Source organism: Natator depressus, chromosome 8 (genome assembly GCF_965152275.1).
Source record: "Natator depressus isolate rNatDep1 chromosome 8, rNatDep2.hap1, whole genome shotgun sequence".
In the NCBI taxonomy this organism is placed as follows: Eukaryota; Metazoa; Chordata; order Testudines; family Cheloniidae; genus Natator; species Natator depressus.
In genome coordinates, this window is record NC_134241.1 from 38,201,270 (window position 1) to 38,224,279 (window position 23,010).

Below are 23,010 nucleotides of genomic sequence, written 5' to 3' on the forward strand. Positions count from 1 at the left end.
AGCAAGAATTGGGATCTTCTTTCATCTCCCCTCCAGTTCTGGACCCCTCATACCATGGGAGGTCAATCCCTCAGTGCAGGAAACTACATGACACGTAGGCATCACGCACATGGGAACCATAAACAGCCATCGCACACCTCCCACACAGCCAGCACAGGTATTGTGCACACTCGAACCACACACAACCATTGCACACCTCCCGCACAGTGGGCACATGCACTGTGCCACAGGAACCACACACAGCCATTGCACACGTCCTGCACAGCCGGCACAGGCACTGTGCCACAGGAACCACACACAGCCACCGCACACACCTCCCACGCAGATGTAATACACACTGGAGCCACCCAGACAGAAAGACGCACACACCTCCCACGCAGACACCCAGGCACAATACAAGTCTGCAAAAATTCGCCTCGTTCCTGTAATTTAGTTTCTGCTTTTCCCTTCTCAGTGACTTCCCTTTGCTTTGCAGAGCTGGGCTCAGGCACAATCTCCTCCTCCCGCCTCAGTTGCCCTGCCCGTGACCCAGGGCAGACTCCAGTCCCATGCCCTCCTGTGGGGGTATCGGAGCCGGCGTGTCCCCCTGCGGTGGGTGCAGTGCTCTGGTGGCAGACACTGCTCTGACTCAGTGCTCAAGGGGCAGAGCTGACTTCTGTATCCCACTAACAAGCACCTGGAGATGTCCCCCTTGTTCCCTTTAGCTGACACCACCTGGCCTAGGCAGGAGAGCTGGAGGAACCCTGGGAGGGCAGTTTGTGATGTTATTGACACAAACTGTGATCGTGTAGACCATTGTTGCAACCAAGATCCTGATATTGTACATGATATGGCACCAAATATTGTACAAAGGTTGTCGAGTGAGGTGTCTATGTCCAGGTTATGATTTGCTGGTTATGATTACGCTGTCTGTATGCGTGTATCATTTTTGTAGTTCAAGTTATAAGTATATGGACTTTGGGAGATGCCAATCTACATCTGAGCTTTTCTGGGAACGTTCAAACTAACGTGTAAGCAATGGCATCAGCCTGCAAACTGAGTCATGCATGGACATGTGACTTGCCCATGTGACTCCAGATTCCATCTTGCTGCTGTGATTTTCCACAGTAAAAACAAAGGGGTGTCCTTCCACAGGCAGAGAATATAAAAGGCCCTGAAAACCTCTCCATCTTCTCTTCAGTCCTGCTTCTGACCTCTGGAGGAACCTTGCTACAAACCAAAGCTCTGAACAAAGGACTGAATGACCCATCCCAGCTGTGGATGCACTCCAGAGACTTGATTTGAAACTGCAGTTTATTCCATCACGGCTACAAGCCTGACCCAAGAACTTTGCCATGACTGTATGTAATTGATTTCATTTAACTAATTCTAGCTCTCATCTATATCTTTTTCCTTTTATAAATAAACCTTTAGATTTTAGATTCTAAAGTACCAGCAACAGCGTGATTTGTGGGTAAGATCTGATTTGTACATTGACATGGGTCTGGGGCTTGATCTTTTGGAATAGACAGAACCTTTTTTCTTTTACTGGGATACTGGTTTTCATAACCATTCATCCCCATAACGAGTGGCACTGGTGGTGATACTGGGAAACTGGAGTGTCTAAGGGAATTGCTTGTGTGACTTGTGGTTAGCCAGTGGGGTAAAACCAAAGTCCTCTCTGGCTGGTTTGGTGTGCCTTAAAAGTGGAGAAACCCCAGCCTTGGGCTGTAACTGCCCTGCTCTAAGCAGTTTGTCCTGAATTGGTACTCTCAGCAGAGTCCCACCAAAGGCAGCATCGTTACACAGGGCTGAAGGCTTGAATGCTGTGTCCCATCCCGGGGTGGCTCGCTCGGCTCCTCAGGGTTGGGTGAGGCGGGGGCACAGCAGTCAGCCCTGGGAATACCAGGTGGGGAGTGAGGCAGGAGTGTCCAGAGAGGGCTCAGGTATCACAGGATGGAATCTGTGGCTGTCCCTGACACGCAAGGTCACGTGACCTGCTGCTCAGGCCCGTCTGCCTGGCACTCGTTCTTCTTGAGGATGATGCTGCTGAGTTCCTGCATGAGTTTCTCATTCATGGGTGATGGCAGCTGGGCACTCCTCTTCCTGGCACCATCCTGCAGGGGCTCGGGGCTGGGAGACAGCTCCAGGGGAAGGGGCAGCAGCGCAGCGTGCTGGTTCCGAGTACAGTTCTGCTCCCTCCCCACAGCAGGCAGCGTGCGGGGCAGCTCCATGTTTCTCTCGAGCGAGGCTGTTTGGGTGGCTCTGTGCCCAGGAGACCTGTCCCACCCCGGGGCCTTTTCAGGCTCCAGGGTCAGGCCCTTTTCAAGGGAAAGTGACTTGGTGAAGTGGGCGCCAGACGCTCTCTGCTCTGGGCCGATGGGGTGGGCGGAGTGAAGTGCTGGGGGCGCAGGCTGCTCTGGGAACAGGACCGGCTTCTTGGATCTGTCCACGGCGGGCATCTGGGAGAGCTCGGCCAGGAGGCCTCCGTCCAGCCCCAGCGGGGCCAGCACTGGGAAGTCGCCCACCTCCTCGTAGACAGGCTCTGTGTCCGCTGCCTCCTCCTGCTGCTCCTCTACCGAGTCCTGGTGCAGCTTCATGGGCTGAGCGAGGGCCAAGGGGAGACAGGGGAGAGGGCTGGGAACCGTGCCCCATGCTTCCTGGGCGAGTCCCCTGCAGTACCCAGCCCTGCCCCGGGGCCAAGCAGCAGGGGGCCCAGACCCAGGGAACACTGCGCAGGACTGATCCCTTCCCACACGGGCTGGGGGGCAGAGAGAGAGGGCAAGTACCTACAGACCCTCACTGCGCACCAAGCACAGGAGCAGCAGGTGCTGCCAGGGAGCGGGGGCAGGGCCTTTCTGGGATGTCTGCCAGCGGGGGGGCAGGGGGGAGGTGTGAGCCCCCGGTTGCTGCCCCTGCTTCAGGGGGAGCTGCTGGGTCCAAGTGGCTCCTGTGCCTGACTCATATCAGGGGGTCTAGCCTCCCCCAGGCCTGGGCTGGCCCTAGGCAGGAGGGGCTTCTGCTGCCACTCCGGGGCCTTCTCAGCCACCAGCTTTGCCTGAGACAAGGCTGGGAGCAGCCATGGGCTAGGACAAAGGCTGTGCCAGCTGCATCCCAGACAGCCTCCTCCTCTGCCCCGCCTGACACCACCCTCAGTGCCTGCCCAGCCAGACTTTGCCTGGGTGAAAGGGGTCCGTGGCCATGCACCCAGAGCAGAGCCTAGACCAAGCCTGAGCTGGAGTGATCAGCTGGATGGATAGATTCTGTCCCTGACCTAGGCCCACTGGCTGAGAGTGCTCGTGTTTGTACCCACAGTTGGAGCTGTGCCACCAGGGGCAGTGACCCCAGAGCAGGGGGCAGGATGACAGCAGCCCAGGAACCTGGGGTACAATATGCAGGATGTGCTAGCTAATGCTTCCCCTCCCCCCTCCCAGCATGGCGGCTGTCCCCCACTGGCCCAGCTTGTTCCCTGGGCTGGCTTTCACGGCAGAGGCAGCTGGTAGAGCTTCTGCATCACAGCTCCTGGCATGGCACAGACCCTATTCAGCACCAATTGGAGCCATTCTGAGTGCCAGGCCCTGCCTCTCCCAGCCCAGCTCGGCCACGCTGCCTCCACCCCCCAGCTCCTTCCCAACTTGTCGGGAGACTCCAGTGTGTGGTCGAGACAGAGCACAAAGCCATGCAGAACCAGCCCCCCCACGCCAGCTCTAGCCACCCGGCATGCTCCTTCCACACACTTCAGACTCCCCTGGCAGCCCTGGGCTGGCAAGATGGGGCCAGCTGACTCCAAACACATGGGGGGAAAGGGGGATGAAAACAGTCCTTTCCTGCTGACACCCCAGCTGTGCCCTTGGGGTAACCTGACCTGAGCAGTGACATCACAGCACAGAGCACCTGTGGGGCTCTCAGCAACAGCAGGGAGTGTTGGAATGATGTTAACACCTGCCTGGCGCTCGCTGGATGGGGCTGCATCGCCCATCTCTGGGCTGGGATGCGGCAGCTGTTGGACAGCACATGGTAACAGCCATTTGGGGCAGCAAAGAAAGGGGACTCCCATGCCCAACTGAAGGGGCAGAGGAATCTAGGGAGACCAAGTGGACTGACCCAGATTCGAATTTGGCCAGGACACCAAAGCTTGAGAGAAAGGGCCTGGGATCTCTAAGGAGTGCAAGTGGCTAGGACCTCCGCTTCCCAGTCCATGCTCCTCAGAGCTAGGTTCCCAGCCCATGCACAGCCTCCGGGCATGGCACTGCACTGGCCATGCCTGGGTCGGCACTGCCAGGAAAGCAGATTGCCCATGGGGTGTAAGCTGAGGCCCTGGAGTGCAATGGAAGTGCTGTGACTGCAGCTAATCCAGAGCTCCCCGGGCTACCCTGGGCATGGCACAGCACAGCAAGGCACAAAGCAAGGCACCCTGCGGAAACATGCAGCCCGCATGCAGATACTTACAAAGAACATAGACAAAGTCCTTCGCGTATGCAGGCGGCGCTAGAAACAGAGGGAGACGGGGAGAGTAAGCGACTGCCAGTGCAGAGGGGTTGGGCTGCAGGAAAGGGGAAAGCAAACCCCTCACGTGGGGCCAGGCAGGACACACTGCTACGCACAGGGGTGCACGGCTCACTGTGCAGCAGGGCTGGGACCTCTGCACAGACACAGCCTCACCCACAGGCACAGACACAGCCCTGGAGGCAGTCCCCCCTGCAGACACAGCCCTGCAGGCAGCCCCCGCAGAAGCGCCCCCAACCACAGACCTGGCCCCCACTCACTCTATCCCCCCGTCCCTCTGTCGCTCGCTCTCCCCACCCTCACTCTCTTGCTCGTTTTCACCGGGCTGGCTCAGGGGGTTGGGGTGCGGGAGGACATGAGGGCTCCAGCTGGGGGTATGGGCTCTGGGGTGGGGCCAGAAATGAGGAGTTCTGGGTGCAAGAGGGGGCTCGAGGCTGAAGCAGTGGGTTGGAATGCAAGAGGGGGTGAGGGCTCCGGCGTGGGGCCAGGGATGAGGGGTTTGGGGTGCAGGACGGGGCTCCCAGATGGCGGGTGGAGCCGGATGGGGGGTGGAGCCGAGGGGGTTCAGAGTACGGGAGGGGGCTCTGAGTGAGGCAGGGGGTTGGGGTGTGGGAGGAGGTACGGGCTCTGGGCTGGGGGTGTGGGTTCTGGGGTGGGGCCAGAAATGAGGGGCTCAGGGTGTGGGAGGGTGCTTCGGGCTGGGGCAGGGGGTTGGAGAGCAGAGGGGGGTTGAGGGCTCTGGCTGGGGATGTGGGCTCTGGGGGGGAGGGGCTGGGGATGAGAGGTTTGGGGTGCAGGAGGGTGCTCCGGGCTGGGACTAAGGGGTTTGGGGTGCGGGGTGGGGAGTGAGGGCTCCAGCTGGGGGTGTAGGTTCGGGGGCAGGGCTGGAGATGAGGGGAAGAGGGGGAATAGGGCTGGGGTTGGGGCGGGGGGTTGGGGCCTGGGACGGGGTCAGGGGTGCAGGCTCCAGGCAGCGCTTACCTCAAGCAGCTCCCGGAAGCAGCAGCATGTCCCCTGTCCCACTTCTACGTGGAGGTGTGGCCAGGCAGAGGGGGACACAGGGGGGACATGCTGGCTACTTCCCAGGAGCTGCATGGCGTGGACGCTAGCAGGGAGCCTGCCAGCCCCGCTGTGCAGCACCACCAACCGGACAGTCAACGGCCCGGTCAGCAGTGCTGATCGGAGTCACCTGGATCCCTTTTTGACTGGGCGTTCTGGTCGAAAACCAGATACCTGGTCACCATAGCCGCCCTCCCCCGAAAGATGCGGCCTCGCAGGCAGCCCCCCCCACCCTCCGCGAAGACGTGGCCCCACCCACAGACGCGGACTCGCCGATAGCAACCCCCCCACGCAGATGCGGCCCCGTCTGCAAACACAGCCCCACCCACACCCTGTCCAGCCCCAGCCCCACTCACACCCAGATCACCCCCTGCCCAGCCCAGCCCAGCTCTCACACCCGCAGCACAGAGAGGCAGCCCTGCATGACGGACACAGACTGCAGCACCCCTGCATGTTTCACTGGTTCTCCCCTGAGGCTGTCTGGAGCTGGGTGGGGGTGTTTGGAGGTGGCGGGTGCTGGCGCTCCCTTACCAGGGTCTGGTTGGCAGAGAGCATGGTGGCATCTGTATTGTCTCCCCGCAGAGGGATCAGGGGCATGGTGCCAAACTTCTGCTTGGTGAGGTCAGAGGAGGAGCGCCGCCGCATGATCACTGGGCGCAGGTCGTCGTGCTGCATGAGAGTGCCAACAAGTCACTGCTTGGTGTTCCCAGCCCCCACCCTGTCCTAGGCCCGCTGCATGCCTGGCACACCGGCTCTCACCCACCTGAGCCTTCAGAATGCTTGTGGTCCAGTCCCACAGCTCGGCCTGCCCCGTGCACGCCAGGTACCTGCAGAGCCAGAGGAGACACTGGCTGGATATTGGGGACCTGGCACCTGCTGCTACCCACAGAGAGAGGTGCTACCCCAGGGCAGCTCGCGGTGATGGCATCAGCCAGCTGCAGGGCTCTGCCCGCCTGGCTCTCAGCTCCCCCAGGGGCTGCCTGAAGATGGGAAGTTCCTCACACAGGGGCCGGGGGCTGGGAGCCCAGCAGGGATCAGCTCACCCCACAGCCCGGGGATCTCTAACTAGCACCAATGCCAGCACCGCCTCCCTTTAGTGCTGAGAACTTTGTGCACAGTCACAATCCCCAGTGTTGTGGCTCCCCCAGTGCACGGCACGGGCATGTGAGGGGAGACAGCTGGCAGCCCAGCCCTGCCCCCCAGACTCTCTGGCTGTGGGGAAGTTACCATTCTCAGCCTTCATGCTGCACAGCCACAGGAGTCACATGCACTGAAGGGGAAAGAAAAAGGAAGTGGCTTGGCTGGTGTCACACAGCCTGCTTGTATCATCCCTAGCAATACTGCCAGCTACCAGCCCCGAGCTGGACTGGGCCGCTGGGACTGCTGGCTGCTCAGCACCGCTCCAGCAGAGCACAGGGGCAGGGACAGCGCTCTGGGGGCTGGCAGTAGGGGCAAGGGGTGCACAGCTGACCCAGGGATACCGTGTAGAGCAGTGTGCGATGCAATGAGCTCATGGAGGTAGTGGGAACATGCCATCAGGACCACGCGCCCTGGCAGGCTCACTGGGTGGGGACCCAGACTGTGAGAAAGGACCAGGGGATGGACAAGCATCTGGCCCATCACAGGGGATGGGCTGGGGCCAGCAGACTCTAGACTGGAACCGGGGGTGCGGGAGGCCACGTGCTGGGCGCTCTTAAAGGTGCAGTGCATGGCGGGCCCTAGAGCCCCAGAGCAAGTCTGGACAGTCTGGAAAAATCAAGTGGGGTGAAATCAAGCAGTGAATTCAGGGGCAGAGGCCGGTGCACACACGTGTGTATGCAGCACAGGGAGCAGGGGCCAGTGGGGGAGAGTGGAGGGCAGGGAGCAGGCAGTGTCCATGCTGCTGATGCTCTGCAGTCTGTGCCCCCAGGATGGGCAGCTAGTGGCTCTGGCAGAACCTGGCTGCCCATGCAGTCAGTCAGGGCTTGCTTATTTCCAGGCTCAGTAGGTGTGCTGAAGGCCCCTTGCCCTGTTGGGGCCAGGGAAAATCAGCAAACAGAGGGTGTGAGTGCATGCATACACACAAACAAAAGATGTCTGCACACACAAGCAGGGGTTGAGCACGCACATAGACACACACAGGGCATCACACACAAAGGATGTATGTGCACACAGAGCACATGCGCACAGGGCACATGTGCAAAGGATGCACACAGTGCACTTGCATACAGGGTACACGCACAGAGGGCGCGTGCGCACACACACACGTGCAGGTGCACCAGAATTTTTGAAGCAGAGACACAATTTGCTTTCCCATTTTCGGGGGTCTATGCAGCTTCCCTGCCAAGGTCCCTCTGCTTCCGCTCCATCAGCTGGGGCTGCCAGCCCAGCCTGCGGCCTCAATAACCACTGGGGCCTGGTGAGAGCCAGACACTCCCACTGCCGCACCCTCTAAGTGCCCAAGCCCGGCCTGTGCTGTGACTCCATGTCACTGCGCCCCTGCCTGGGTGCTCTCAGCTTCCAGCTCCCCAAGTCAGGTTCCTGACCCCTAGTTGCCAGGGCTGGGGGAAGGGGGATCCCGATGACCTGACTAGAGCTGGGGATGCCGAGCAGCAGGCCATGGCTACAGGGACCCTGGCGTCCTGTGTCCCTGGGGCGAGGGGACCCCACGGGATACTCACAGCTGCTGCTTGTCCAGGATCAGAGTGAATCCCCACCTAGAGCAGAGGGACACAAGGCACAGTCAGGCCAGGGCAGGCACTAGAGCCAGAGCTCAGTTGGGGGGCGGGGTTTGAACTGGGGGTTGCAGTGTCTGAGCTGGGGCAGACTGGCAGGTCCCTACAAGGTTGGTTCTGGAGCTGAGGCTTGGGGCTGGGGCACTGCAGCTGGGCGATGGGATTAGAGCTCGCCTAGCACAAGGGGGGTTGAATCAGAGCTCCACCTGGTGGAGGTCACGCCCTGAGCTGTAGGACAAGTCTGGGGTAGGGTTAGGGGTAGCGCCAGGCAAACGGGGCCAGGAAGTGGGGGTGCTGGCAGAGGCTAGGCACAGTGCTGGGGCCGGCTCTGGGCAGAGGGTGCGGGGAGGTTACCGTCAGGGCAGGTGTTACCGCTCAAAAGGCTCCTGCACCCCGGAGCCCAACTCTTACTGGGACGGCGGCTTCAGCTTCTTCCGAATCCCCATGTAAACCTTGGCCATGTCGAGGGGCCACTCCCGCTCTGGCCGGGCACTCTGGGAAGCGAGAGCCAGACAGACAATCAGCCCCGCCCATGGACACTCCCCATCCCCCCAGCCCTGCCCTGCCCTCCCCTCCCCTGGCCCCACCCTGCCCTCCCCTTTCTGCCGGCTCCCCTCCCCCAGCCCTGCACTCCACTCTCTGCCAGCACCCCTCCCACACTAGCCCAGCCCTTCCGGCCTTGCTGGCACCCCTCTCTTCCTCTCTCTGAGGCCTCCTATCCGCACCTGCCCCAGGGATGTGACAGAGCTCCCCACCCTGCACAGAGGGAAAGGGCCCCAAGACTTGGGGTGTGTGAGGGGCACAGAGAGAATCCAGAACCTTCCCTTGACATGAGCTGGTCGAACGGCCGCCCCTCAGAGCCTGGTCTGGCAGCCCCTCCCCCCGGACTGCACGCCCCATTCCTGTGGCTGGAGGCAGGGCAGGCGTTGGCCTGGCTGCCCAATCTCTGGGAGAGCTTTCCACCACAGGAGAGTGGGGCCCTGATCCCAGGGGCCGTGGCAGGCCCCCTCCTAGCCCAGCACTGACCATGTGTCTGGGCTGCCCCGGAGGGCCAGGTCTGGGTCCTGCTTTACCCTTTTCTCCTTCAGCAGCAGCAGCTTGTGATCCTGGATGACGAAGTATCGCTCCTGAAACTTGCAGCCCAGGAGTTTGGGGGGCTCCTCCCGACACTTCAGCACCCCACACTTGGGGCTCTTGCGCTTGGCACCTGCACGACAGGGGAGAACAAGGGGGTGAGGAATATCCTGGGCACCCAGAGAGAGGGCCTGGGCAGGGCAGGAGCAGGCTGGGGATGGGGATTAGGAGCGCAAGGGGTTGGGGGGTGTGTCAGACAATAGTGGGGGGCAAACAGTAGGAGCGGGGGGGTGTGTCAGACAATAGGAGCAGAGGCTGCGGGAAGGGGGATCCCGAGGCCCTGGGATCAAGGCCCCCCTCGCCCTGGCTCTGTCCCCCTGGTTTCCCTGCGGGAGTCGCTGGTTCACAGCCCTGGCTGGCTCTGAGCGTCACTAACAGGACAAGTCTCTTTTCACCTCCAGGGTGTGAGGACTGGCCCAGCCTGAGGCCGTGGCAACACAGCTCACTCAGCGACCTGTGCACTCCCAGCCTGCAACCTGCGTCACACAACAGGCACTGACTGCCCCCCTGCAGGCAGCCTCAGCACAGGCCACAGACTGTGCGGGCCATGGGGACCAGCCAGTGCCACTGTTCTGGGTTCCAATACTGGGCTGGGCCAGGCCAGGGCCAAGGGCCAAGGGCCAGAGCCATGGGTAAGGAAGGGCCTGACAGAGGCCATGGTCAGGGGAAGCTGGGGCCGGGGCCAGGGCCAGAGCCGGACTGGGGTCATGGGCAGGGGGAGCTGGGACCAGGGCTGGACTGGAGCCATGGGCAGCAGGAGCTGGCCTTGCTGCGTGTGCTGCACCCCATTCTGCAGGAATGGCCATGGGCTCATGCAGGGCCTTGCAGCCCAGCCATGGCAGGTGGCGCTTACCTGTGAAGAGACAGCTGCCTTCTCCAATGGGAACCTTCCTCACCAACAGGTAGGCGGTACTGGGCTCAGGCAGCTTACACCACTGCAGAGCCTGCTCCAGGACCTTCTCCTTGGGGTGTAGGGGGCGCTCTAGGGAGAGGAAAGGAGGCCGTTTGCACCCCGGGCAGCAGAGGAACTGCCCTGGGCCCTGAGGCCAGGGAGGGTCCAGCTCCCACAGCAGGGCCAGGCCCACCACAGCTCAGACAGGGCCGGTGCTGCCCTGCTGTGCCAGGGCGCGGGGCTGTCAGAAGGCGTGGGCACCCCCTGCCTCCGCAGCATCTGGGGCTGTGTAGGCAGGGAGAGGGGATCCAAAGTGTGAGCGCTGCATGGATGGAATGGTCCAGTCTTCCTCCCCCCACAGCCCTATGGGCCTCCGCCCAGCATCCACCCACAATGGTAAGCGACCACCCCCATTCCCATGGAGAAGTGCTGTCCCCATTCAGCCCCCACTCCAATGATGAAAGGCCATCCCCATCCCTCCCCGTCTCCACCGCCACTCACCGAGCCCCTGCCCCCATGGTGAGGTGCCACCCCCGCTACTCACCTGGCCCCCCATCCTAATAGATAGATAACACTCCCGTCACCCAGCCAGCCCCCCAATGGAGAAGCACCCCTGTCACTCAGCCAGCCCCCACCCCCAATGGAGAGATGCCCCCGTCACCCAGCCAACCCCCAGCCCTCCCAGTGGAGAAGCACCCCCATTACTCAGCTAGCCCCTGCTCCCCCAATGGAGAAATGCCCCTGTCACCCAGCCATCCCCCAGCCCCCACAGTGGAGAGGAGCCTCCGTCACTCACCCAGCTCCCCATTCTCCAGGGCCTCAAAGGTCAGCCAGATGTCCAGGCTCGCTGACACGTTGCGCATCTCCAGTACCTGATTGGTCAGCTCCTCCGCTGTCATGGTAGGCGACACCTATGGGGAGCGCAGAGATCAGCTCGTGCCCAGTCCCCATCCCAGGCCAAGGACTGGCCTGAGCCCTCTAGGCACCACCGAGTCTGTTGGCAGCAGGATGGGAATTAGCAAGAGAGTGGCGCGCCCAGGCGGACCCTGGACTTCAGAAAAGCAGACTGACTCCCTCAGGGAACTGATGGGCAGGATCCCCTGGGAGAATAACATGAGGGGGAAAGGAGTCCAGGAGAACTGTCTGTATTTTAAAGAATCCTTATTGAGGTTGCAGGAACAAACCATCCCGATGTGTAGAAAGAATAGTAAATACGGCAGGTGACCAGCTTGGCTTAACAGTGAAATCCTCGCTGATCTTAAACACAAAAAAGAAGCTTACAAGAAGTGGAAGCTTGGACAAATGACTAGGGAGGAGTATAAAAATATTGCTCAGGCATGCAGGAGTGAAATCAGGAAGGCCAAATCACACTTGGAGTTGCAGCTTGTTAAGGGTAACAAGAAGGGTTTCTACAGGTATGTTAGCAACAAGAAAGTGGTCAGGGAAAGTGTGGGACCCTTACTGAATGTGGGAGGAAACCTAGTGACAGAGGATGTGGAAAAAGCTAATGTACTCAATGCTTTTTTTGCCTCTGTCTTCACGAACAAAGTCAGCTCCCAGACTACTGCACTGGGCAGCACAGTATGGGGAGGAGGTGACCAGCCCTCTGTGGAGAAAGAAGTGGTTCAGGACTATTTAGAAAAGCTGGACGAGCACAAGTCCATGGGGCTAGATGCGCTGCATCCGAGAGTGCTAAAGGAGTTGGCGGATGTGAGTGCAGAGCCATTGGCCATTATCTTTGAAAACTCATAGCGATCGGGGGAGATCTCAGATGACTGGAAAAAGGCTAATGTAGTGCCCATCTTTAAAAAAGGGAAGGAGGAGGATCTACAGGCCAGTCAGCCTCACCTCAGTCCCTGGAAAAATCATGGAGCAAGTCCTCAAGGAATCAATTTTGAAGCACTCCGAGGAGAGGAAAGTGATCAGGAACAGCCAGCGTGAATTCATCAAGGGAAAGTCATGCCTGACTAATCTAATTGCCTTCTATGATGAGATAACTGGCTCTGTGGATGTGTTATTCCTTGACTTTAGCAAAGCTTTTGATACGGTCTCCCACAGTATTCTTGCCAGCAATTTAAAGAAGTATGGGCTGGATGAATGGACTATAAGGTGGATAGAAAGCTGGCTAGATCGTCTCAATGGGTCGTGATCAATGGCTCCATGTCTAGTTGGCAGCCAGTATCAAGCGGAATGCCACAAGGGTCAGTCCTGGGGCTGGTTTTGTTTAATATCATCATTAATGATCTGGAGGATGGCGTGGATTGCACCCTCAGCAAGTTTGCAGGTGACACTAAACTGGGAGGAGTGGTAGATACGCTGGCGGGTAGGAATAGGATAGAGGGACCTAGACAAATTAGAGAATTGGGCCAAAAGAAATCTGATGAGGTTCAACAAGGACAAGTGCAGAGTCCTGCACTTAGGATGGAAGAATCCCATGCACCGCTACAGACTAGGGACCGAATGGCTAGGCAGCAGTTCTGCAGAAAAGGACCGACGGGTTACAGTGGACGGGAAACTGGATAGGAGTCAACACTGTGCCCTTGTTGCCAAGAAGGCTAACAGAATTTTGGGCTATATAAGTATGAGCATTGCCAGCAGATTCGGCACTGGTGAGACCTCATCTGGAGAACTGTGTCCAGTTTTGTGCCCCACACTACAAGAAGGATGTGGATAAATTGGAAAGTGTCCAGCGGAGGGCAACAAAAATTATTAAGGGGCTGGAACCCATGACTTATGAGGAGAGGCTGAGGGAACTGGGATTATTTAGTCTGCAGAAGAGAAGAATCAGGGGGGTTTGATAGCTGCTTTCAACTACATGAAAGGGGGTTCCAAAGAGGATGGTCTAGACTGTTCTCAGTGGTAGCAGATGACAGAACAAGGAGCAATGGTCTCAAGTTGCAGCGGGGGAGGTATAGGTTGGATATTAGGACACACTATTTCACTAGGAGGGTGGTGAAGCACTGGAATGTGTTACCTAGGGAGGTGGTGGAATCTCCTTCCTTAGAGGTTTTTAAGGTCAGGCTTGACAAAGCCCTGGCTGGGATGATTTAGTTGGGGATTGGTCCTGCTTTGAGCAGGGGGTCGGACTAGATGACCTCCTGAGGTCCTTTCCAACCCTGATATTCTATGATTTTATGATCTCCGCACCCTGCAGGGCAGCTCCGGCCCCCTGAAGGTTCCCTCCCAGCGGACAGCGAGGCCGGTACACTGTGGGTGGGCGATGCAGCTGCCCTGCCTGAGCCATGGCTGCAGCCAAGACATACTCACTCACCTTCAGGGTGACACAGCAGTCGGGCAGCTTCTGCTCCAGGTAAACCTCAATGATGAGATCTCCAGCCTGTGAGAGCTGCGGGGAGAGATGGCAGAGGGTGGGCAAAGCCTGGGCGAAGTGATGGACTGGGAGGCTGGCATCGGTGCGTCTGAGCCAGCAGCTCTCAGCATCTGCCTGCAGGGAGCTGAGGAAGGGGCTGCTTGCGTCCAGAGTGGCTGCATGCTGTGACCGGTGCCGGGGGTGAGAAGGGTGGGGGTTACAGAGCAGGTTGGGGGCCCCACCCACCTGGGAGAGGGACCAGGAGAGCGAGGGCCTGGGGCAGGGCGATGGGGGGAGGCAGGGCCCTTTCCTGTTCCTGGGGAAGCTTCGTAAGAAATTATCTCATTGCAGAGCGAACACAGGGCCCATTGTGTGGCTAAGGCAGCCCATGCTGGAGCTGGGATCCATGCAGGGACAGCAGGACTTGCAGCTATGGCAGGGGTGGGCAAAATTTTTGGGCCAAGGGCCACATCTGGGTGGGGAAATTGTATGCAGGGCTGGGGCAGGGGGTGGGCATGCGGGAGGGAGTGCGGGGTGTGGGTGCAGTGCGCAGGAACGGGCTCAGGGCAAGGGATTGGGGCAGAGTAGGTGCGGGGTGTATGAGGGGACCCAGGGAAGGGGGTTGGGGTGAAGGAGGGGTGCAGAGTGCAGGATGGGTCTCAGGGCAGGGGTGTAGGAGGGGTGCAGACTGTGGGAGGGAACTCAGGGCAGGGGGTTGGGTGAAGGAGGGGTGTGGGGTGCGACAGGGGGCTCAGGGCAGGGAGTTGGGCTGCAGGAGGGGTTCGGGCTCCAGCTTAAAGCAGCTTCAGGGTGGCAGCGGTGTGCACCGGGGCCAGGGCAGGCTCCCTGCATGCCTGCCCTGGCCCCATGCCACGCTGCTCTGGGAAGCAGCCCCCTCTCAGAAGCGGCCAGCACCACGTGGCAAGGGCAACGCACAGAGCCCTCTGCCCTCCCTCCTCCCCCGGGGCCGCAGGGACGTGGTGCCGGCCAATTCTGAGAGTGGCGCAGGGCCTGCAGCACCACGGGGGGCAATCCCATGGGCCGGATCCAAAGTCCTGAGGGGCCGGATCCGGCCTGCGGGCCGTAGTTTGCCCACGCCTGAGCTAGGGGCCTGTGCTGGGCTGCTCTCCAGCTGTCTGCCTCCACCATGGAAGCTCACCGATGTCCATGGGCCCAGGCAGAGGCCGATGGACAAATCAGCAGCAGGATCCAAGATATGGGGAGTGCATGGAGCGAGTACCTGCACATCCCTCCAGGTGGTGATGAGGCTGTTCTCTAGATCCATCTGCGACACCTGGTCCTCGTCAATCTAGCGGGCAAGAGAAGGGACGTGAGGTGCAGGAGGGAGAGGAGACAGTGCTGGGGGAGGCAGGGCGAGTGGGGGGCTTACGTTGAAAATGCGGACGTAGTTGTCAATCAGGTCCTCCATCACCTTGACCTCATCCCCTTTGCCATCTGTCTGGAAAAGGCTGGGAGCAAAGAGCAGTGACAGGTTCTTGGTGTTCATCTGATTGAAGTCAGCACATTTCTGCACGCTGCAAGCCGGGGCAGAGAGAGAGAGAGAGAGAGAGAGAGTTCTGAGCGTGTGCCCAGCAGCTCCAGCATGGGACGAGGCTGGGCCGTTCAGGACCACCCACCCAGCTGCTGGAGTCAGGCAGAACTTCTTGTTCTAAACCTTTTTCTAACTTCCATGAAAAAAAAGAGGTCACAGGGTTATGAAATTTTCCACTTTTCTCATCAAAACATAAAATTAAAAACTTTAATTTCAACACTTTGAATGTCAAGTTTTTGGCCTTTTGTTCCCCCTTTTGGTCACTGAATGCACTTGAACGTGCAATGGCCTCGGAGTGCGTTTCCCCTACTTCCTCCAATTTCTCTCTGTGTTCATTGTAACATTTCCACCTTGAGAAAAGTCACATAGCAGCAAAGGGCAGAATTGACTGGTATCTGGCTGCTCCGTGATTCCTCTGGCATCAGGAAAGTTTTGAAAAGTTACAAAGTAATAAAAGGAAGATGGAAAGAAGATGAAAGTGTGAAGCCCCAACTGTGGGACATCCATCATTTTCTGGCAAAATGGAACCAGAAGATAACAACTGGGGAGAAAGGAGGAAAAAACCTCACGAAGATTACAGAATGCTAACCCTGTAAGCTGGTCTGTGCCGATCTCTGAGAAATGCAGACAAGTCACCTTCATTTGTACAATTGCTTGCCATTTTTTTGCTGCCAGAGGGAAGGCCCAGCCCCAGGCTTACTGCATGGTCCTCCCAGCCTTTCTATATGGCTCAGAGACAGGGGGGTGTCCCAGGGCCATTTGTCAAATATCCCTGGATCACCCCCCGCTGGCACTGGCCTCTCCGTATCCCCGGGGGACCCAGAGACCCTGAAGCTGAGTGGGAAGTGAAGGGGGCAGACAGTGGACACAGCATGTCTGGACTGAACCATGTCAGCTGGTGACACCCCCCCGATTTCCTGGACCATGCTGTTCCCTGAAGAAGTGACATATGCACACTGCCCAAGGAGGGACAGACTGACCGGTAGAGGTGACCAATCAGAGCAGCCAGTGTCCTGCGGTTGAGGCGGGGCAGGCGGTTGATCAACTCCTTGTAGCGCTCCAGCCGTTGGGACTTCAGGGCTATTGCTGGAGGAAGCAGACCGTCACAAACACAACACTGCGCAAAGGCACAACTACCATCACCAGGCATGAGCCGCTAGCCCCAGGCCATGCACAGACTGGCAGGGAGCTGTGCCCCAACTTACCCACACTCACACCAATCACCCATCCCCTCGTGGGGCCAGTGCTCCAGGTCAGACTGGCATGATTCCCACCCTCTGTGCATTGGCGCAAATGATGGAGCCAGGGGCAGGGGAGAATGGGGCCCAGAGCGCCCCGCACCAGCGGAGCTCAGCACTGGGCTGGCCTAGGTCTGTTCCTGGCATGTGGTTGGTGGCAGGAGAAGGGGCATCAGGGTGAGAGGGAGCCCAAGGCAGAGAACAGCTGCTGCATGGTGAGGGTCGGGGGACAGCAAGGAGATGGGTACCCGCAGCCTCCTTCCACTGGGGGTGCAGCTCTGAGGTGAAGACAGGGTCCTCGAGCTCCCGGAAGAATCTCTTCAGCACGTCGGTCACATCCTCGATGAAGTTGTCACTGATGCGCAGCTTGACGTTGCGGGCATCCCTGCGGAACTGCTCCATCAGCACCTTGATCCGGGACTTGGCCCCATTCTTCCGGTAAATGCCTTCATGTCGCAGCCCTGCGGGCAGAGCAAGAGAGAGACCATGTCATGGGAGCCGCGTGCTAAAGGGGGAGCCCGGATCAGCACCACCAATGCAGGGGTGGCGCAGGTAGCGGACTAATGGGGAGCCCAGGGTGTGCCCTCCCAGCTCTAGATCACTCAGTGTGTGTCTGCGGTGGTTGGGGGTGGTGTAAGCAGGTAGATCATAGAGTGCCCTCCAAGGCCCAGATCAGTATGTGTGTGTGGGAACTCAGAGTGTACCTTTGCAGGCCCTGATCAGTGTGTGTAGCTCGGAGTGTATCCTCGCAGGGCCAGATCAGTGTGTTTGTGGGGGTCGGGGGTAGCTCAGAGCGTACCCTCACAGGCCCTGATCAGTGTGTGTATGAGGGGGGGTAGGAAATGGGGGGAGGTAGATGGGAGTATGCCCTTGCAGCCTGCTCCCAGTGGGTGCCCCATACCAACTCGGGAGATGCCTGATGGACAAGTGGGCAGCTCTGCACTCCCCCCTGAGGCGATGCCACCTGCCTCACAGGAGAACGCGGCACAGGGCTCCTGGCAGCCCTGCCAGTACCCAGCAGGAGGTGCCAGGCCATGAGCAGAGGGGCTCACCGTATTGGGTAATGAAGGCAATGCAGCTGTCCACAAGGATGGGGATGTCGCTCCTGCTGAGCTGCTGGTCGCGCAGGGCGTTGCCCCGTCCCCCTGCCGAGGCCTGGATGTCCGTGCACCATGCTGCAAAGTCCATCCGCGACACCCCCTGCAGGTAAAAGGTCCTGAGGACAGGTGTGACGTTATTAATATAACCTGTGACCGCATAGATGATTGGTGCAACCACTGTTATATATTTGCAGCAAATATTGTACAAAGGTGTCTATGGAAAGATTATGATTTGCTAATTATGATTATGCTATCTGTATGTGTGTCTCATTTTTGTAGCTGAAGCTATGAATATTGGCTATGTACTTGTATATCAGTGTGTTTTGATTCTGAAGTAGCCTTAGTAAAGCATTTGGCCAGCTTCTTGAGAAAGGAATTTGCAAACTAAATGTCCAATCAAGAAACACTTAACTGACAATGGGCCTTGGAAGACTCCAATCCCCATAAAAAGTCTTCCTGGGGACGTTCAAGATAGCATGTGAGCAACGGCTGCCGCCTCTAAAGAACTGAGTCATACATGGATATGTGACTTGCCCATGTGACTCCAAACTCCATTTTGCTGTAATTTTCCACAGTAAGAACAAAGAGGTGTTCTTACACCTGGAAGAGACTAAAAAAGGCAGCTGCCTCATCTCCATCTTGTCTTCAATCCTGCTTCTTACCTCTGGAGGGCCTTTGCTACAAACTGAAGCTCTGAACAAAGGACTGAATGACCCATCCCAGTTGTGGATGTACTCCAGAGACTTGATTTGAACCTGCAGTTTATTCTATCACTGCTGCAAGCCTGAACCAAGAACTTTGCCATGACTGTATGTAATTGATTCCATTTAACCAATTCTAGCTCTCATCTATATTTCTTCCTTTTTATAAATAAACATTTAGATTTTAGATTCTATAGGATTGGAAACAGCGTGATTTGTGGATAAGATCTGATTTGTATATTGAGCTGGGTCTGGGGCTTGGTCCTTTGGGATCGGGAGAACCTTTTTCCTTTTACTGAGGTATTGCTTTTCATAACCATTTGTCCCCATAACGAGTGGCACTGGTGGTGATACTAGGAAACTGGAGTGTCTAAGGGAATTGCTTGTGTGACTTGTGGTTAGCCAGTGGGGTAAAACCAAAGTCCTCTCCCTTTGGCTGGTTTGGTTTGCCTTGGTGTGCAAAGGAACCCCAGCCTTGGGCTGTAACTACCCTGCTTTAAGCAATTTGTCCTGAATTGGCACTCTCAGTTGGGTCCCACCAAAGCCAGCATCGTTACAACAGGGCAGAGAGCGGGAGGTGAAACACAGCTGGGGACACAGCACAGGGCCTGACTCCCACAGCACCCCCAGCTCCCTTCCTGCCCCCGGCATGCCCCATTGCCCTGGTGCAGGCACGGGAGAGCTGGCTGGCCCAAGAGCCTGGCTCCTCCGCCAGACACAGACCTGTCCATAGGCACTGCCCCCGCCCGAGCCTCAGGGGGCAGGGCAGACATTTAGGGGAGACCCGGGGGGCGTAGCTTGGAGCGTAGCCTCCTAGGCCCACATCAGCTAATCCCAGTGGGGTTAAGAGCAATGTGGGGAATTAGACAAAAGGAAAATCTAGGCTGAGTCTCAGGGTGCCCCCCGTGGTGACGGGCCCCACTGCGGGGCTGTTCAGCCTGCGCTGGCCCAGCAAACACAGCACTGCTCCCGTCCCGGGGCAAGGATTAGATCCTGCCCGCCCCCATGTGGGCTCAGGCAGACTCCTCTCCCCGAGCTGTGCCCAGACTCCGCTCCCTGGGAGTCCACTGACCAGGCTGTCTGTATGTTTATTCATCCCCAGGCTTAGTCTGTCCAGACCCTGGGCCAGTAACACCTCCTTGCAGGCAGGAGGTGCTGCCCATCTGTGTCATGTCCTGGCAGAGCTCACCTCCCCATCTCCACCAGGATCAGCACCTCCTTCTTCTCAGGAGTCTCAGTGAGGGGCACCACACCTGCACAGGAGCAAATGGAGACTTTAGACGCAAATCCCACCCAGGGGCCAGGGAGAGACCTTGGGAGCTGTGCTGGGCCCTCACTGGGCCCCCCAGGGCAGCTAGAAGGATCCCCGAAGCTTTACATACTGTGTACATGCAATCGCTGACCCAGCACTGGAATGCAGCACCGCTGGGATGGGGCATGGCTGGTAGTGAACAGCGCTCGGCCACACAGCACAGGGCTCACTGACCCAGCACCGCAATGCAGTCCCTCTGGGGTGGGGCACAGCTGCTGTTTCCCACAGTTGGGACGGGCAAAGGCTGTACTCACTGAGCTCCTGCAGCCTCCGGAGGTTGATGCTGTCCTCGGCTGCGCCCTCCTCCCCTGGGCAGAAGAACAGGTGGGCTTTCTGCAGAATGAAGAAGCCCTGCAGCCACTGCTCAGGACTGAGCATGGATCTGTAGTGCAACCGCCCCACTCTCTGGAACTCGTAGCCCAGCAGGCAGTGACAGCTGAGCGGTGTGAACCACTGCATGGGATGGAGAGACCGGTTAGATCCAGGCTGAGCGCAGGGTGAGGGCATCACAGAGGGCTGTACCCCAGGTTGGGTGGCTGCGGGTGGGGACAGGAACTGGGCGAAGGACTATGCCCTGCATTGTGGATGGAACCAGGCAGAACACTATACCCTGCGTGTGTGTGTGTAAAGGGGCAGTGCCAGGGCGGAGGGCTATGCCCCATGTGGCAGGCAGGAGGGATGCTGATTGGATCCTGCACACACACCCCCGCCAGCAGCATGCCAATGTGGGGGGGGGGTCTGTCATGCCAGGGAGATGAGGCAAGTTAGTGCTGCAGCTCTCAGCAGCTGCTTCCCAGCCTGGCCCATGGAAGAGGCTGGTACTGCTGGGCGCGGTGCCACACTGGGCCTGTGCCCTGGGTGACTGTCACACACCTTGCCGATGGCGCTGGCCCAGGCCTGCAGGGTGTCTGGCCCATCAGCTCCCAGCTGCTGCACTTTGTCACCGCTCAGGAAGAGCTCCAAAGCGAAGCGAAACCTGTAGACGAAGGCAAAAGCATGAGGGGGGCAGGGCTCCCACAGCAGCCCAGTGCCCTGCCCACCACAGCCCTTGCACTCTGGTTCAGCAGTGAAAGTGACCCTTCCTGAGGCTGCGCCGTACTGAGCTCTGCTGCATGGAGGCCAAGGCCCTGAGGACTGGCCCTGCTCATGGGGCTCGCTAGGCCCAGGGCGCAAGGCCAGCAGGTGGCCGGAGGGCAGCAGGCCCTTCCAAATGGCCCAGCTTTAGCTGCCTCCCCACACACAGGAGCCAGAGCACAACTTCCCCAGGCAGCAGAAGCAGGGGGCCTAGGGTCACTAGGTAGCCTTCACTGGGACATCTGCAGCACCAAGCAGCAGACCCGAGCAGTCAGGGTTTGGGCCCAGTGGGGCGAACTCAGAGGGCCGGGCTATGGAGAAGCAGGGAGCTGGCTGCAGGGACTCAGCAAGCCTGACCCCTGCACCACAGCCCCTTCAGCATAAGGGCATAGTGCCCCTTCACTGCTAATCTCCCTCCCTCCCCAGTGCATGTCCGCAGAACTGCTTGGACCCCAAGGTGGTTGCCTGCCTCTCCCTGCAGGGCAGCCCCATGCCCAACCCACTGCCTGCACCCAGTGCCTGGGGGTCTGGCTGCCTCTGATCCGCTTGCCACATGGGGGCCCCAACAATGGACTGCATCCTGGGGGATTTCGGGGAGTAACCTGACTGTGCTCCAGCCAGGGTGCCGACTGAGGTGGGAGAAGGTGGGCATGTGCCGGGGTGTGGACGGGGAAGGGGCATGTCCCCTCGGGGCAAGGTACCTGTCCGGAGGTCCAGTACTGGCCAGTTCATCTGCTCTGCTCACGCCCAGCGAGACCATGTCAGCCAGCTCAACCTTCCCCACTGACTCAGCACATTTGTCAGTCTCATAAAAGAGGAGAGACTTCTCCAGGGAGCACCAGACGCGGTGCAGTTCTGCAGGGAACACACTGTCAGCAAGAGCAGGTCCCTGACGTACCAAGCAGCCTCTCTCCATCCTAGCCACCATGGGACCTGGCCCATACCTACCATCTCTGCTCTTCCTGGTGCCGGAGAGCTTGGAGAGGGCTGGTGCCTTGTAGAGGTAGCCACTGTGCACCACGGGCTGGGTGATCTCATTGTAGACCCCTTCCAGACTTGGCTTCTGTGCGCTGGGGCTCCCTGCCAAACACAATAACCTAAGAACGGCCATACTGGGTGCGACGTTATTGACATGAACTGTGACCATACAGATCATTGTTGCAACCAGGGTCCTATGCTGGCACCAGGTCTTGTACAGAGGAGGTCAAGTGGGGTGTCTATGGAAAGGTTATAGTTTGCAGGTTATGATTATGCTATCTGTATGTGTGTATCATTTTTGTAGTTGAAGTTATGAATATTGGCTATGTACTGGTCTCTTAATGTGTTTGATTCTAAGTAGCCTCAGTGAAGCATTTGGTCAGCTTCTTGAGAAAGGACTATTCTCAGTAAGTGCCCAATCAAGAAACACTTAACTGACAATGGACTTTTGGAGATGCCAATCCATATCTGAGCTTTTCTGGGAACGTTCAAACTAACATGTATACAACGGCGTTGGCCTGCAAAAAGCTGAATCATTCATGGACATGGGACTTGCCCAGGTGGCTAAAAAGTCCATCTTGTTGCTGTGATTTTGCACAAGAGAACAAAAAGGGTTTCCGCCCACAAGGAGAGAATATAAAAGGCCCTGGAAGCCTCTCCATTTTGTCTTCAGCTGGCTTAAGAGATAGCCTCTCCACCCTCAAGAGATGCCTGAAAGAAACTGGAACAAAGGACAGTAACTACAGGGGTGTGAGTGATTGCTGGACCCAAACTAGGAAGGAGTCCAGTCTGTGAAAGAAGCTTATTGGAACATCTCTGAGGGTGAGATTTACCTGTACAGTAACTCCTCACTTAACGCTGTAGTTATGGTCCTGAAAAATGCAACTTTAAGTGAAATGATGTTAAGTGAATCCAATTTCCCCGTAAGAATGAATGTAAATGGCGGGGGGGTTAGGTTCCAGGGAATTTTTTTTTGCCCTACAGTACAGTCCAGTACTATAGTTGGGAGGGGCCCCCGCCTTACCCCACACAGGCACAGCCCACTGGCACTGCAGACAGTGAGGCAGGCAAGGAGGCAGAAGGTGCTGTAGGCTAGGAGAAGCACGTTGCGTAGGGGCAGCTTCCCCTACTCTGCAAGCACCAGAGGCAGGGGGCTAAACCCTCGGCCCGCCTACTCCACCCCTTCCCCCAAGTCCCCACCCTTAACCCCCCTCTTCTTCCTCTCCTCCTCCCCCTTTACTCCGCATGCCGCATCCTCGCTCCTCCCCCCTCCCTCCCCTGCCTCCTGCCCGTGGCAATCAGCTGGCTTGGGATGTTCAGGGGGCAGGAGGGATGGGGGAGGAGCGAGGACGCGGTATGCAGCCTCTCCCCCTCCGTCTCCTGCCTCCTGCCCGCAGCAATCAGCTGGTTTGTGGTGTTCAAGAGGTGGCGGGGGAGGGGAGCCTAAGCGCTGTGTCCTCA

At 58.3% G+C, this 23,010-nt stretch overlaps 1 protein-coding gene across 3 annotated transcripts in view; it reads right to left on the reverse strand.

The window, feature by feature from the left end:
• Positions 1 to 400: 400 nt before the first annotated feature.
• Positions 401 to 23,010, reverse strand: part of ARAP3 (ArfGAP with RhoGAP domain, ankyrin repeat and PH domain 3) — a 63,744-nt gene continuing 41,134 nt past the window's right edge. The window contains exons 15-34 of one of the 3 annotated variants that reach the window (XM_074960812.1): positions 21,520 to 21,651; positions 21,273 to 21,426; positions 20,371 to 20,473; positions 19,752 to 19,950; positions 19,375 to 19,438; positions 17,437 to 17,600; positions 16,633 to 16,845; positions 16,127 to 16,232; positions 14,985 to 15,129; positions 14,835 to 14,903; positions 13,556 to 13,630; positions 11,081 to 11,195; positions 10,246 to 10,374; positions 9,332 to 9,465; positions 8,670 to 8,752; positions 8,205 to 8,240; positions 6,308 to 6,371; positions 6,076 to 6,213; positions 4,429 to 4,467; positions 401 to 2,582 (exon numbers count right to left, since the gene is read on the reverse strand). In XM_074960812.1, the coding sequence (XP_074816913.1) occupies positions 1,968 to 2,582; positions 4,429 to 4,467; positions 6,076 to 6,213; positions 6,308 to 6,371; positions 8,205 to 8,240; positions 8,670 to 8,752; positions 9,332 to 9,465; positions 10,246 to 10,374; positions 11,081 to 11,195; positions 13,556 to 13,630; positions 14,835 to 14,903; positions 14,985 to 15,129; positions 16,127 to 16,232; positions 16,633 to 16,845; positions 17,437 to 17,600; positions 19,375 to 19,438; positions 19,752 to 19,950; positions 20,371 to 20,473; positions 21,273 to 21,426; positions 21,520 to 21,651 (2,777 nt within the window). In that variant the 3' untranslated portion in view covers positions 401 to 1,967. The remainder of the gene's footprint in view (positions 2,583 to 4,428; positions 4,468 to 6,075; positions 6,214 to 6,307; positions 6,372 to 8,204; positions 8,241 to 8,669; positions 8,753 to 9,331; positions 9,466 to 10,245; positions 10,375 to 11,080; positions 11,196 to 13,555; positions 13,631 to 14,834; positions 14,904 to 14,984; positions 15,130 to 16,126; positions 16,233 to 16,632; positions 16,846 to 17,436; positions 17,601 to 19,374; positions 19,439 to 19,751; positions 19,951 to 20,370; positions 20,474 to 21,272; positions 21,427 to 21,519; positions 21,652 to 23,010) is intronic. The other 2 variants (XM_074960814.1, XM_074960813.1) reach the window with 2 other exon arrangements.